Below are 14,436 nucleotides of genomic sequence, written 5' to 3'. Positions count from 1 at the left end.
AATATAAGATCAATATACTAAAACGAATTTTATTTTTAGATATCAAACAAGAGTAGAAAACAAAATTTTGAAAAATACAATTTAAAACAGCAACAAAAACTGAAAAAAGGATAAATTTTACACACCCAGCAAATCATTTTCAAGGCATCAACACATAAAATCACGTTCAACATTATTAGTCGTTAAAGAAATACAAAACAAAACCACAAAATGCCACTACACACACTCTAGAATGTCTATGATCAAAGAGACAATGTTGTATTGATGAGGACGTCAAGGAATGAAATTTCTAGTATCAAAATTTTCTAGTATAAATTAAAAAATGTTACCAACATTCTGGAAAACCATTTGGCAGTTTCTAAAATAGTTAAGCAAAAGCTTATCATACAACCAAACTATACATTGCTAGGAATCTACCAAAGGAAAATAAAAACATATGTTCACATAAAGACCACATGAATACTCATTCACTGCAGCATTTTTCTTAATAGACAAAACCTAGAAAAAAATCCCAATGTCCATGAACTTATGAATGGACAAAAATGGTAGTATATTCTTATAATGTATACCGTTCATTAAATTAAAAATACTAAAATTACTATATTAAAGTAAAATAGAAATTTCTGATAATCATATAATGCAGGAAATGCATTGGACATAAACAACCATTTCTGATAAAAAATGTACCAAAAAGTAGGAATAGAAGGCAATTTCCTTAATCTGATAAAGGCAGTTAGCAAAAACCTACATCATATTTAATGATAAAAGACTGAATGCTTTCCCTCTTAGATCAGAAACAAGACAATAATAAATACTTTCATGTTCACATCTTTTCAACACATTATTAAAGGTGCTAGCTATAGCAATAAGGCAGAAAAAAGAAAGAAAACCATCAAGACAGGAAAAGAAATCCAACTGCCATTATTTGCAGAAAACATTGTATGTGTAGAAATTCTGAGAGAATCAATAAAAAATGGTACTAGAAGTAAAATGTGACTTTTGCAAAGCTACAGGATGTAAAACCAATATAAAATCAATTATAAATGCCAGAAACAATCAGGAATGAAATATTTTAAGCTAACATTATCAATAGTATCACAAATTTAAAATATACAGGGATAAATCTGAAAAAATGTGAAATATGTGTACAGTTATAACTATAAAATATTAATAATAAAAATTAAAGAATTGAGAAAAAATAAAAAATACAATAATTCCAAAGACTCACTATAGTTAACATGCCAATTCTCCCCAAATTCATCTATAAGTTAAACAAAATCACAAAACAAATTATAGCATTTTTTTGGAAAATTGAAAGGTAGATTCTAAAATTCACTTGCAAATGCAAAAAAAAAAAAAAAGAATAGTCAAAACAAGTTTGAAAAGGAAGAACAAAGTTGGAGAATAAATACTAACCAATTTCAGGACTTATAAAATCACATTAATTATAAATGTGCTACATTAGCATGAAAATAAGCAAATAGATTAATGAAACAGAAAAGAGTCCAGAAACAGACCCACACATTTATAGACAGGTGTTTTTCAGCAAAGGTGCACAGGAATTCATTGATTAAAGTATAGTCTTTACATAAAGTGTGCTTGAACATTTAAATATTTACATGGAGAAAAAAGAACTTCAATCCATCACCTACTATATATACAAATATTAATTCAAAATGGACCATATACTTAAATAGAAAACTTAAAAATATAATATTTCTACCAAAACCTGGGGAAAATTATAGTGACCTGTTAGGCTAAGATTTTACAAAAGAACAAACTAATAAGTCAAGCTTCATCTAAATTAAAATCTGTTCTTCAAGCAAATAGTGTTAATAAGATAAAAAGACAAGTTACCACTAGTAAAAAATATTTGCAAGTCATATATCTGATAAAGGACTTGTATCTAGAATGAAGCATGTGGAAAATTCGTTAATATAAAAACAATCTAAAAAGTGGGCAATGGTTTTCAACAGACCCTTCATCGAATAAAATATACAGATGGCAAACAACCCTATGAAAAGATGCTGAACATCATTAGTAATTAGGAAAGTGCAAATTAAAATGAGAGTTAGATACCATTACACACCTATTAGAGTGGCTAAAACTTGGACTAACTCTAAAAAAGTTTCTGAAATGTGGAAGAACTGAAACTTTCATACACTGCTGGTGGGAATGTAAAATGGTACAACCAGTTGGGGAAACAGCATTTGGCTGTTTCTTTAAAAGTTAAAGATAGGCTGGGTGCGGTGGCTCACGCCTGTAATCATAGCACTTTGGGAGGCCAACGTGGGCGGATCATGAGGTCAGGAATTCGAGACCAGCCTGACCAACATGGCAAAACCCCATCTCTACAAAAAACACAAAAATTAGCTGGGCGTGGTGGCAGGCACATGTAATCCCAGCTACCTGGGAGGCTGAGGCAGGAGAATCACTTGAACCTGGGAGGCAGAGGTTGCAGTGAACTGAGATTGTGCCGTTGCACTCCAGCCTGGGCGACAAGAGCAAGACTCCGTCTCAGAAAACAAAACAAAAGTTAAATATATACCTACCATATAATCAGTACCCAATGAAAGCATCTGTTGGTACAAAATCAGTGCAGCCTTTTAGTAATGCCCAAAATTCTGCAAAATATCTATTATAAAATTCAAGTTCTTCAAAAATCCATCATAATGAAAAAGACCACATTACAATCACATGAGTTTATTCAAGTTCTATACTTTGTTCTATGTTCAGAATAAAATCTATTGCTATTTTACTGTCCAGAGTAGAAAAAATGTACCAAATATAATTAAGATAATATATTTCTTAGCAATATATATAAAGTTGTATTATAAAATTTAAGAAATAGAAATTGCAAGATATTAATGACAATTTTAGTTATTCAAGATGACCTTTATTATTTGAAACTAATAGTATGCACCAATTATTTAAAATGAAGAATATACAAATACTTACAATAACATGTTCCTCTAAGTGGATTACCAACATAGCGATTTTCAGAGTCACATCTGCAGAAACACAAAAACTCATTTACTATTAAACAATGCAATTCAAAAGCCTCATGTTTTTCTTCAAGCAAAAAAGTATTTATATTCTACATCAAAACATATTTAAAACTATACCATTATTTGAAATTTTAAAAACACATCTTTGAAAGATGTGTTTGAAATTTGAATTAATTGTAGAAAGCTTTATATATGAGAAAAAGTGAGAGATGAAATAGTGAAGAAAAAGAAAATAAACATACATGATAGGCATATAAGGAATGTTAAAAGGCAGATGAAATATAATTATGAGCTTTGGGATATGTATCCTGCCTTAATAAAGAGAAGAAGTAAAAGTCTGAAATAAGATACAGAGATATTTTTAGGTAGAAGAAAATTCAGGGAATTCATAAATCCACACTATTTTCACACTTGTGGTATTCTTTGAAATTAACATATTTTCTACACCAGTTAAAAAAATTTTCTACACCAGTTTCTACACCAATTAATCTGTATTTTTAAAAACAGATCCCCTCCAGTAAATAATTAGAAAAAAAGGTTTCTCTAACCCAAACAAAATGGACTAATATAGATTAAATTCAGGAGCTCAAACTTTGAATTCACATAAACAGATTTTTAAAAAGTGAAAGAACATACGAGCATCCATACTCATGTACTCTTATATTTAATACATAAAAATATAGTTAACTATAGCAGTGGGAGAAAATCATAAGTATTTTCAAAATTTTTCAAGTTCACAAAACCTTGTTTGCCAAATAAAATTGACAATGTCTAATAGAGATATAGCATGGTTCTGCATAATATTTCTTGGAACGTCCTCCAAAATAAATTATTATAAAATTTATGCACCAGGGTAACTTAATAAAGTGACTTAATATTTAAATAATAAAAATTATATTTGCATATAGTTTATTACATACATATTTTATATAAATATATTACATATATTTCAACTCTAGTTAAAAGTTTAAAGAGGTAAAAGAGTCTAAAATGTCTTCAGTTTTTCAGAAGAGTTCATAAGAACAGAGAAATAGTAGAATACATATATATAATGAAGAGTCAAATAGTGAAAAATTAGAGGCTAAATAATCAGATTACATTCCCAATGCATTTTTCAGCCATGTGCCAGCTAGTTTTTATATTCATGGAAAAAATGAGTTGTAGAATAAATTTTACTGTATATTAATTATAAAATTAAAGTCAAAATATGATAATCCTTTAAAACACTAACTTGGAAGAAAAGGACTCTATGAAACAAAGGAACTTTGGGTGTTAGGTTTTCTGTGACATTTCCAAACACCACTTTTTTTAAAAATTATTATTATACTTTAAGTTTTAGGGTACATGTGCACAATGTGCAGGTTAGTTACATATGTATACATGTGCCATGCTGGTGTGCTGCACCCATTAACTCGTCATTTTAGCATTAGGTATATTTCCTAATGCTATCCCTCCCCTCTCCCCCCAACCCACAACAGTCCCCAGAGTGTGATGTTCCCCTTCCTGTGTCCATGTGTTCTCATTGTTCAATTCCCACCTATGAGTGAGAATATGCGGCCAAACACCACTTTTAAGATTTTGTCATTGACGGTAGTTTTCTAGTTTTAGAAATATGCAACAGAGCACCACAAAGTGTGATTCCTATCTAACTGTAACTTTGTATAAATTGACCAATCTCTCCCCATTCCACCTCCCCATACCCTCCCAAGCCTTTCAAAATCCTCCACAGCCTCTCATAACCACAATTCTCATAACCACAATTCTACATTCAACTTTTATGAGATCTCATAACCACAATTCTACTCTCAACTTCTATGAGATCAGTCTTTTTAGATTCTACATATAAGTGAGATCATGCAGTATTTTTCTTCTGTGCTTGACTTATTTCACATAATATAATGTCCTCTAGGTTCATCCATGTTGTGTCCCAAATGACAGGATTTCATTATTTTTTATGGATAAAACACATTCCAAAAATATATCACATATTTGTATCCATTCATCTCTTGATAGAGACTTAGATTGATTCCATATCTTGGCTACTGTACATAGTGCTGCAGTAAAAGTAAGAGTACAGATATATCTTCAAAATACGAATTTCAATTCCTTTGGATAAATATCCAGTAGTGAGATTATTGAATCATATTTTCGTTCTGTTTTTAATTTTTTCAGAAACTTCCATACTGTTGTCCACAAACAGCTGTATTAATGTGCATTTCCACCAATAGTGGATAGAAGATCCTCTTTCTCCACAACCTCACCAGTATTTGTTATTTTTTTGTCTTTTTCATAATAGCCATTCTAACTAGCGTGAGGTGATATCTCATCATGATTTTGATTTGCATTTTCCTAATGATTAGTGACGTTGAGTTTTTTCTTCTTATATCAGTGGGCCATTCGTATGTCTTCTTTTGAGAAATGTCTATTCAGATCTTTTGTCCACTCTTTACTACTTGTGGGGTTTTTTGCTATTGAGTTCTTTGGGTTCCTAACATATCTGGATATTAATCCCTTGTCAGATGCATAGTTTGCAAATATTTTCTCCCATTCTATAGGTTGTCTCTTTGCTCTGCTGATTATTTCCTTTACTGCGCAGAAGCTTTGTTTTGATGTAATCCCATTTCTCCATTTTTGCTTTTGTTGCCTGTGCTTTTGAGGTCTTTTCCAAAACAAACAAACAAAAACCTTCCCCAGAGAAACGTAATAAAGTGTTACCTCCGTGTTCTCTTCTAGTAGTCTCACAGTTTGAGGACTTACATTTAAATCTTTAATCCATTTTGATCTGATTTTTTTAAATGGTGACAGATGGGTTCTAGTTTCATTCTTCTTAATGAAACTTTTTCCCAGCATAATTTATTAAAGAAAATATTATCTCCCTAACGTGTATTCTTGGCACTTTTGCCAAAAATCAGATGGTATACATGCGTGTAGTTATTTCTGGGTCCTTTATTCTGTTTCATTACTTTGTGTGTCTTTTTAAATTTTTAACTTTTTTGTTTGTTTGTTCCTTTGCTTGTTTATTTTTGAGACACAGTCTCACTCTGTTGCCTAGGCTGGAATACAGTGGTGCAATCTCAGCTCACTGCAGCCTTCACCTCCTGTGCTCAGGTGATTATCCCACCTCAGCCTCCCTAGTAGCTGGGTCTACACACCACCACGCCTGGCTAGCTTTTTGTATTTTTCTTAAGAGAGGGTTTTGCAGTGTTGGCCAGGCTGGTCTCCAACTCCTGGACTCAAGCAATTCACCCACCTCAGCCTCCCAAAGTGCTGGGATTACAGTTTTGAGCCACTGCACCTGGCCAATTTTTACCTTTTAATGTTTATGGGTACATAGTAAGTGTGTTTATTTATGGGGTACATGAGATATTTTGATACAGGCATACATTGTATAATAATGACATCAGGGTAAGAAGGACATCCATCACCTCAAGGATTTATCATTTCTTTGTGTCACAAACTTTCCAATTACACTGTTTTATTTTAAAATGTACAATAAATTATTGTTTTCCTATCATTTTTCTTAACTTTTATTTTAGGTTATACTAGAGGTACATGCGCAGGTTTGTTACATAGGTAAATTGAGTGTCACAGAGGTTTGGGGTACAGATTATTTCACCACCCAGGTAATAAGCATAATACTTGATAGGTGTTTTTTCTAACTTTACCCTCCTCCCTTCCTCCACCCCTCCAGTAGGCTCTGGTGTCTGTTGTTCCCTTCTTTATGTTCGTATGTACACAATGTTTAGCTCCAACTAAAAAGTGAGAACATGTAGTACTTGGTTTTCTGTTTCGGTGTTAGTTCACTTAAGATAATGGCCTCCAGCTCCATCCATGTTGCTGCCAAAAACATGATCTTGTTCTTTTTTATAGCTGCAAGTGTTCCATTGCTGGGTCAAATGGTAACTCTGCTCTGAGTTCTTTCAGAAATTGCTAAACTGCTTTCCACAGTGGCTAAACTAATTTACATTCCCACCAGCAATGTATAAGGTTCCCTTTTCTCTGCAACCTTGCCAGCATCTGTTATTTTTTTAAATAATTCCCATTCTGACTGGTGTGAGATGGTATCATATTGTGGTTCTGATTTGCATCTCTAATGGTTAGTGATGTTGAGCATTTTTTCACATACTTGTTGGACACATGTATGTCTTCTTCTGAAAAGTGTGTGTTCATGTACTTTGCTCACTTTTTAATGGGGTTGTTCATTTTTTGCTTGTTGATTTAAGTTCCATATAGATTCTAGATATTAGATCCTTGTGGGATGCATAGTTTGCAAATATTTTCTCCTATTTTGTAGGGTGTCTGTTTACTCTGCTGGTAGTTTCTTTTGCCATGCAGAAGCTCTTCAGTTTAATTAGGCGCCATTTGTCAATTTTCTTTGTTGTTGCAATTACTCTTGTCATATTCGTCATGAAATCTTTGCCAGGTCCTACATCCAGAATGGTATCTAGGTTATCCTTCAGGGTTTTTATAGTTTTGGGTCTTACATTTAAGTCTTTAATCCATCTTGAGTTGACTTTTGTATATGGTGTAAGAAAGGGGTCCAGTTTCAACTTCTGCATATGGCTAGCCAGGTATTACAGCACCATTTATTGAATAGGGAGTCCTTTCATCACTACTTGTTTTTGTCAGCTTCATTGAAGACTAGATAGTTGTACATATGCAGAATTATTTCTTGGCTCTCTATTCTGATCCATTGGTCTATGTGTCTCTCTTTGTATAAGTACCATCCTGTTTTGGTTACCACAGTCTTGTAATATAGTTTGAAGTCAATTAACATGATATCCCCAGCTTTATTCTTTTTGTTTATGATTACCTTGGCTACTCGAGCTCTTTTTTGATTCCATATGAATTTTAAAATAGTTTTTTCCAATTACGTAAAGAATGTCATAGTTTGATAGGAATGCCATCATACTATGGCATTTGCTTCAGCATTCAAAGGGAAAGCTTTCAACTTTTCCCTGTTTGGTATGATGTTAGCTGTGGATGCATATATGTGCACATATGTTGAGGTGTGTTCCCTCCACACCTAATTTTTCAGGGGTTTTATCATGGAGGAATGTTAAATTTTACCAAATTCTTTTTTTTAGCATCTATTGAGATGATCCTATGGTTTTTGTCCTTCATCCTAGTAATGCAATGTAACACATTTATTGATTTTTGTGGTTTGAATTGTACTTGCATTACTGGGATGAATTTCACTAAATCATGGTCAATGACCTTATGATATGTTGTTGGATTCAGTTTGCTAGTACTGTATTATGGGTTTTTGCATCTATATCTATCATGAATATTGGCCTGTAGTTTATTTTATACTTTTATCCTTGTCTGGTTTTGTTATCAGGGTAATGCTGGCCTCATAGAATGAGTTTGGAAGAATGCCCTCTACTTCAATTTTTTGGAATAGTTTGATAATAATTGGTATGAGTTCATTTTTAAATATTTGCTAGAATTTAGCAATGAAGCAATCAGGTCCTGAACTTTTTTTGATAGGAGTCTTTGTTTTACTGATTCCGTCTTGTTTCTCATTATTGGTCTGTCCAGGTTTTCTATTTCTTCATGATCCAATCTTGGTAAGATAAGCTATAAGAAATTAATTCATCTCTTCTAAGTTTTCAAATTTGTTGGTCTATCATTGCTCATTATAGTCTCTAATGATCCTTTGTATTGCTGTGGTATCAGTTGTGATGTCTCCTTTTTCATCTTTGATTTTATTCATTTGAGTCATTCCTCTTTTTTTCTTAAGCTAGCTAAAGCTTTGTCAATTTCGTTTCTTATTTCAAAAACGAACTCATCATTTTCTTGATGCTTTGTATTTTTTAGTCTCTATTTCCTTTATTTCTTCTCTGTTCTTTATTATTTCTTTCCTTCTCATAATTTTGGACTTAGATCATTCTTGTTTTCTAGGTCTTCGAGGTACAACATTAGGCTGTTTATTTGAGATATTTCTACTTTTTCAAATAGGTGATTATTGCTATAAACTTTCCTTTAAAAACGGTTTTTGCTATATCCCATAAGTTTTGGTATGTTGTATTTCCATTGTGAGTTTTCTCAGGAAATGTTTTAATTTCCTTTTCAATTTCTTCATTGACTTGTTTAATTTCCATGTACATATATGGTTTCCAAAGTTCCTCCTATTATTGGTTTTAGTTTTATTCCACAGTGGTCAGAAAAAAAATACTTGATATGACTTTGATTTTTAAATATTTGAGGCCAGGCGCCATGGCTCATGCCTGTAATCCCAGCACTTTGGGAGGCCGAGGCAGGTGGATCACCTAAGGTCAGGAGTTCGAGATGAGCCTGGCCAACATGGTGAAACCCCGTCTCTACTAAAAATACAAAAATTAGCCAGGCATGGTGGCAGGCACCTGTAATCACAGCAACTCAGGAAGCCGAGGCAGGAGAATTGCTGGAACCTGGGAGGCGGAGGTTGCACTAAGCAGAGATCGCACCATTGCATTCCAGCCTGGGTGACAACAGTGAGACTCTGTCTCAAAAAAAAAAAAAAAAAAAAAAAATTGTTAAGACAAGTTTTGTGCCCTTACACATAATCTATCATAAACAATGTTACATGTGCTGTTGAGAAGACTGTGCCGTCTGCAGCTGTTAGACGGAATGCTCTGTAAATGTCTGTTAGGTCCATTTGGTCAAGAGTGTTGTCTGACACTGAAGTTTCTTTGTTGATTTTCTGTCTGGACGATCTGCACATTGCTGAAAGTGGAGTGTTGAAGTGTTGAAGTCCCCTACTATTATTGTGTTACAGTCTATCTCTCCCTTTAAATCTATTAATATTTGCTTTATATACATAGGTCCTCTGCTAGTGGGTACATATATGTTTATAATTGTATCTGCTTGCTGCATTGACCCCTGCTATTATTATATAATGGCCTTGTCTCTTTTTACAGTTTTTAACTTAAAGTCTATTTTGTTCATATAATTACAGCTACTTCTATTCTTTTTAGGGTTCCATTTCCATGAAATAGCTTTTCCCATCCATTTACTTTCTTTTTTTTTTCTTTTATTATTATTATTATTATTATTATACTTTAGGTTTTATGGTACATGTGCGCAATGTGCAGGTAAGTTACATATGTATACATGTGCCATGCTGGTGCACTGCACCCACCAACTCGTCATCTAGCATTAGGTATATCTCCCAATGCTATCCCTCCCCCCTCCCCCCACCCCACAACAGTCCCCAGAGTGTGATGTTCCCCTTCCTGTGTCCATGTGTTCTCATTGTTCAATTCCCTCCTATGAGTGAGAATATGTGGTGTTTGGTTTTTTGTTCTTGCGATAGTTTACTGAGAATGATGATTTCCAATTTCATCCATGTCCCTACAAAGGACGTGAACTCATCATTTTTTATGGCTGTGTAGTATTCCATGGTGTATATGTGCCACATTTTCTTAATCCAGTCTATCATTGTTGGACATTTGGGTTGGTTCCAAGTCTTTGCTATTGTGAATAATGCCGCAATAAACATACGTGTGCATGTGTCTTTATAGCAGCATGATTTATAGTCCTTTGGGTATATACCCAGTAATGGGATGGCTGGGTCAAATGGAATTTCTAGTTCTAGATCCCTGAGGAATCGCCACACTGACTTCCACAAGGGTTGAACTAGTTTACAGTCCCACCAACAGTGTAAAAGTGTTCCTATTTCTCCACATCCTCTCCAGCACCTGTTGTTTCCTGACTTTTTAATGATTGCCATTCTAACTGGTGTGAGATGGTATCTCATTGTGGTTTTGATTTGCATTTCTCTGATGGCCAGTGATGGTGAGCATTTTTTCATGTGTGTTTTGGCTGCATAAATGTCTTCTTTTGAGAAGTGTCTGTTCATGTCCTTCGCACACTTTTTGATGGGGTTGTTTGTTTTTTTCTTGTAAATTTGTTGGAGTTCATTGTAGATTCTGGATATTAGCCCTTTGTCAGATGAGTAGGTTGCGAAAATTTTCTCCCATTTTGTAGGTTGCCTGTTCACTCTGATGGTAGTTTCTTTTGCTGTGCAGAAGCTCTTGAGTTTAATTAGATCCCATTTGTCAATTTTGGCTTTTGTTGCCATTGCTTTTGGTGTTTTAGACATGAAGTCCTTGCCCATGCCTATGTCCTGAATGGTAATGCCTAGGTTTTCTTCTAGGGTTTTTATGGTTTTAGGTCTAACATTTAAGTCTTTAATCCATCTTGAATTGATTTTTGTATAAGGTGTAAGGAAGGGATCCAGTTTCAGCTTTCTACATATGGCTAGCCAGTTTTCCCAGCACCATTTATTAAATAGGGAATCCTTTCCCCGTTTCTTGTTTTTGTCAGGTTTGTCAAAGATCAGATACTTGTAGATATGTGGCATTATTTCTGACGGCTCTGTTCTGTTCCATTGATCTATATCTCTGTTTTGGTACCAGTACCATGCTGTTTTGGTTACTGTAGCCTTGTAGTATAGTTTGAAGTCAGGTAGTGTGATGCCTCCAGCTTTGTTCTTTTGGCTTAGGATTGACTTGGCGATGCGGGCTCTTTTTTGGGTCCATATGAACTTTAAAGTAGTTTTTTCCAATTCTGTGAAGAAAGTCATTGGTAGTTTGATGGGGATGGCATTGAATCTGTAAATTACCTTGGGAAGGATGGCCATTTTCATGATATTGATTCTTCCTACCCATGAGCATGGAATGTTCTTCCATTTGTTTGTATCCTCTTTTATTTCCTTGAGCAGTGGTTTGTAGTTCTCCTTGAAGAGGTCTTTCACATCCCTTGTAAGTTGGATTCCTAGGTATTTTATTCTCTTTGAAGCAATTGTGAATGGGAGTTCACTCATGATGCATATTGTTTTACACATAAAGTAAGTCTCCTGTAGGCAGCATAGTTTGGTCATATTTTTCTATCCGTTCAGCCCCTCTTTTAACTGAATAATTTCAACCATTTACACTCAAGGTAGTTATTGATAGGTAAGGGATGACTATCATGATTGTGTAACTTCTTTTCTAGTTGTCTAGATATTTTTTCCTTTTTTCCTCTCTTAAAGGCTTCCTTTGTGGTTATGTGATTCACTCTAGTAATGTGTTTTATTCCTTACTTTTTTAGTGTTATCTATTATAGCTTTTAGCTTTTCCGTTACCATGAGACTCACGAAAACATCTTATAGTCATAATAAGTTATTTTAAACCAATAAAAACTTAATTTTGATTGCAAAGGAAAGAATAAAACAACAAAAATAGTACATTTTAACTCATTATCCCTCCATATTTTGAATTTTGATGTCACAGCTTATATTTTTCATATTGCCTATCTCTTAACAAATTATCGTAGTTTTTTATAGTTTTGTCGTTTGTTCTTTATACAAAGACAAATGTGGTTCATACAACACAATTACAGTATTAGCCTAACAATCAATGTAAGTATTCTTTTCTTTAAGTTTGAACAGCTCTCTTTAGCATTTCTTGCAGAATTGGTCTGGTAGCCATTAATTCCCTCAGCTTTTGTTTGTCTGCAGAAGTCCTTCTCTCCTTCATTTTTAAAATACATCTTTTCTGGCTACAGTACTCTTGGTTGGCAGGTAGTTTCCTTCCATACTCTGAATATATTGTCACATTCCCTCCTGCCCTGAAAGGTTTCTGCTGAGAAATTTGCTGCCAGTTATATTAGATCTCTCTTAAATGTTATTTGCTTCTTTTTTCTCACTTCTTTCTAGACCCTCTCTTAGTCATTGATCTTTGTGAGTTTAATTGTGACATGCCTTGTGGTATTCTTATTTGGATTGAATCTGGTGATCTTTGACCTTGCTATAATTGGGCATTCACATCTTTCTCCAAGCTTGAAAAGTTTTCTTATTTTTAATAAGTTTTTGGCCCCTTTGTCTCTCAACTCCTTCTTGAATTCTAATAACACAAATATGTTATTTTGATGTTGTCCCATAGATCTGGTAAGCTTTCTTTGGCCCTTTTCATTCTTTTGGTGCTTTCACCTCTGACTATGTTCTCAAATAGCCTACCTTTGAACTCACTAATTCTTTCTTTTGTTTGATCTATTGTGCTGATGATGCTCTCTATTCCATTTTTATTTCATTCATTTTATTTCAGTCATTCATTTCATTCATCTCTAGGATTTCCATTTGTTTTATTATTAATATTTCAATCTCTTAAGTTTTGTTCATGTATTTCTGATTGCTTCTCTGAATTTTACTGAAGTTTGAGCTTCAGTGAATTTATTGAACTTTCTAAAAACAGCTATTTTGAATTCTTTGTCTGAAAGACCACATGTCTCCATCACCTTAGGGCCAGTCTCTGGCACCTTATTTTGTCTGTTTGGTGAGATCAGATTTCCCTGAATGATCTTGATGCTTATGGACATGCAATAATGTATGTGCACTGAGAGATCAGGTGTTTATTCCAGTCTTCCTAGTCTAGTTTTGTTTTTGCTCATCCTTCTTCAGAGGGCCTTCCAGAGTTTCTAAGGGGACTGACTGTTGTGTTCCCTGAGCCCATGACCGTTGCAACTCCCTAAACACTAGAGGGCAGTCTAAGCCCAGATCTGCCACAAGTCTCAGGAGGGCTCCAAGGTTGGCAGGGCTCTCCAGGGCAGATGGACCTAGGGAAGATCCAAGGAGGGTAACTGGGCTGTGTGGGAAAGCTGGCCAGGAAACCTAGCCCAGAAGACTATCCCAGTGCCCCAGACAATCATGCCTCCCAGGAGGTCTCTGAAAAGGTGAGATATGTCACCAACTGCAGCAGGAGGTGCCAAATCTGAGGCCGGGTCCCCTCAGGATCTACTGTGGGACAAAGGTTGGATAGCCCACCTGAATTCCTCAGATGGTTGCACATCTCCTAGCAGGTCCCTGCACAAATATGATAGTTACCTGACTACAGTGGGGGGAGCTGGGGGTCAGACTGGATCCCTCAGGATGTGCTGTGAGATGACAACCTGGGTATTACTAAAAGATAAGTTTGGCAAGCCTATCAAGGAGGCTCAGACTCACAGTCTGCAGGATATTGGCAAGTCTCCCTCTGGGGTTTTGTGTGAGCAGTTCTGTGCTGGGAACTCAACTGAAGAGAGCTGGAGTTGAGCCACAGGATTACTTCTAGGTTCACTGCTGAGACTGATATCAGTGGGCAAACAAGTCTCTTACACTAGTATACACGATTCCTCCTAGACCCCTTAGAAGATTATTTTAGTTGCGGGCTCAAGGCCAAACAGGGCTGTAGTCAAATCCCTTGGGGATCAAGGCCATTTCTGGGCTTGAACCTGGAAGCAAAATTAATGCATCTATTACCTGGGTGCCAGTCTGCATTCTCAAAACAACCCTCTTTGAGCCTTGGGCTCCACTGGGCTTTCACGCCCTCCTACCTGACTCTTGAGGCGTCTGCCAGTGACTTTTGTCAGTAAATGAGTGCAGAGTTCTTGTTGTTGTGAGGAAATATTAGTAGGTTATCTCCTATTC

At 35.0% G+C, this 14,436-nt stretch overlaps 1 protein-coding gene across 4 annotated transcripts in view; it reads right to left on the bottom strand.

Moving 5' to 3' along the window:
* The window catches only part of ATRNL1 (attractin like 1), an 839,413-nt gene that overhangs the window by 505,823 nt on the left and 319,154 nt on the right, over positions 1–14,436 (bottom strand). For all 4 annotated transcript variants that reach the window (XM_024254146.3, XM_024254147.3, XM_054522910.2 and 1 more), the window contains one exon: positions 2,959–3,011. In XM_024254146.3, the coding sequence (XP_024109914.2) occupies positions 2,959–3,011 (53 nt within the window). The remainder of the gene's footprint in view (positions 1–2,958; positions 3,012–14,436) is intronic.

Source organism: Pongo abelii, chromosome 8 (genome assembly GCF_028885655.2).
Source record: "Pongo abelii isolate AG06213 chromosome 8, NHGRI_mPonAbe1-v2.0_pri, whole genome shotgun sequence".
In the NCBI taxonomy this organism is placed as follows: domain Eukaryota; kingdom Metazoa; phylum Chordata; class Mammalia; order Primates; family Hominidae; genus Pongo; species Pongo abelii.
This window is presented reverse-complemented; position numbering and strand designations above follow the sequence as displayed.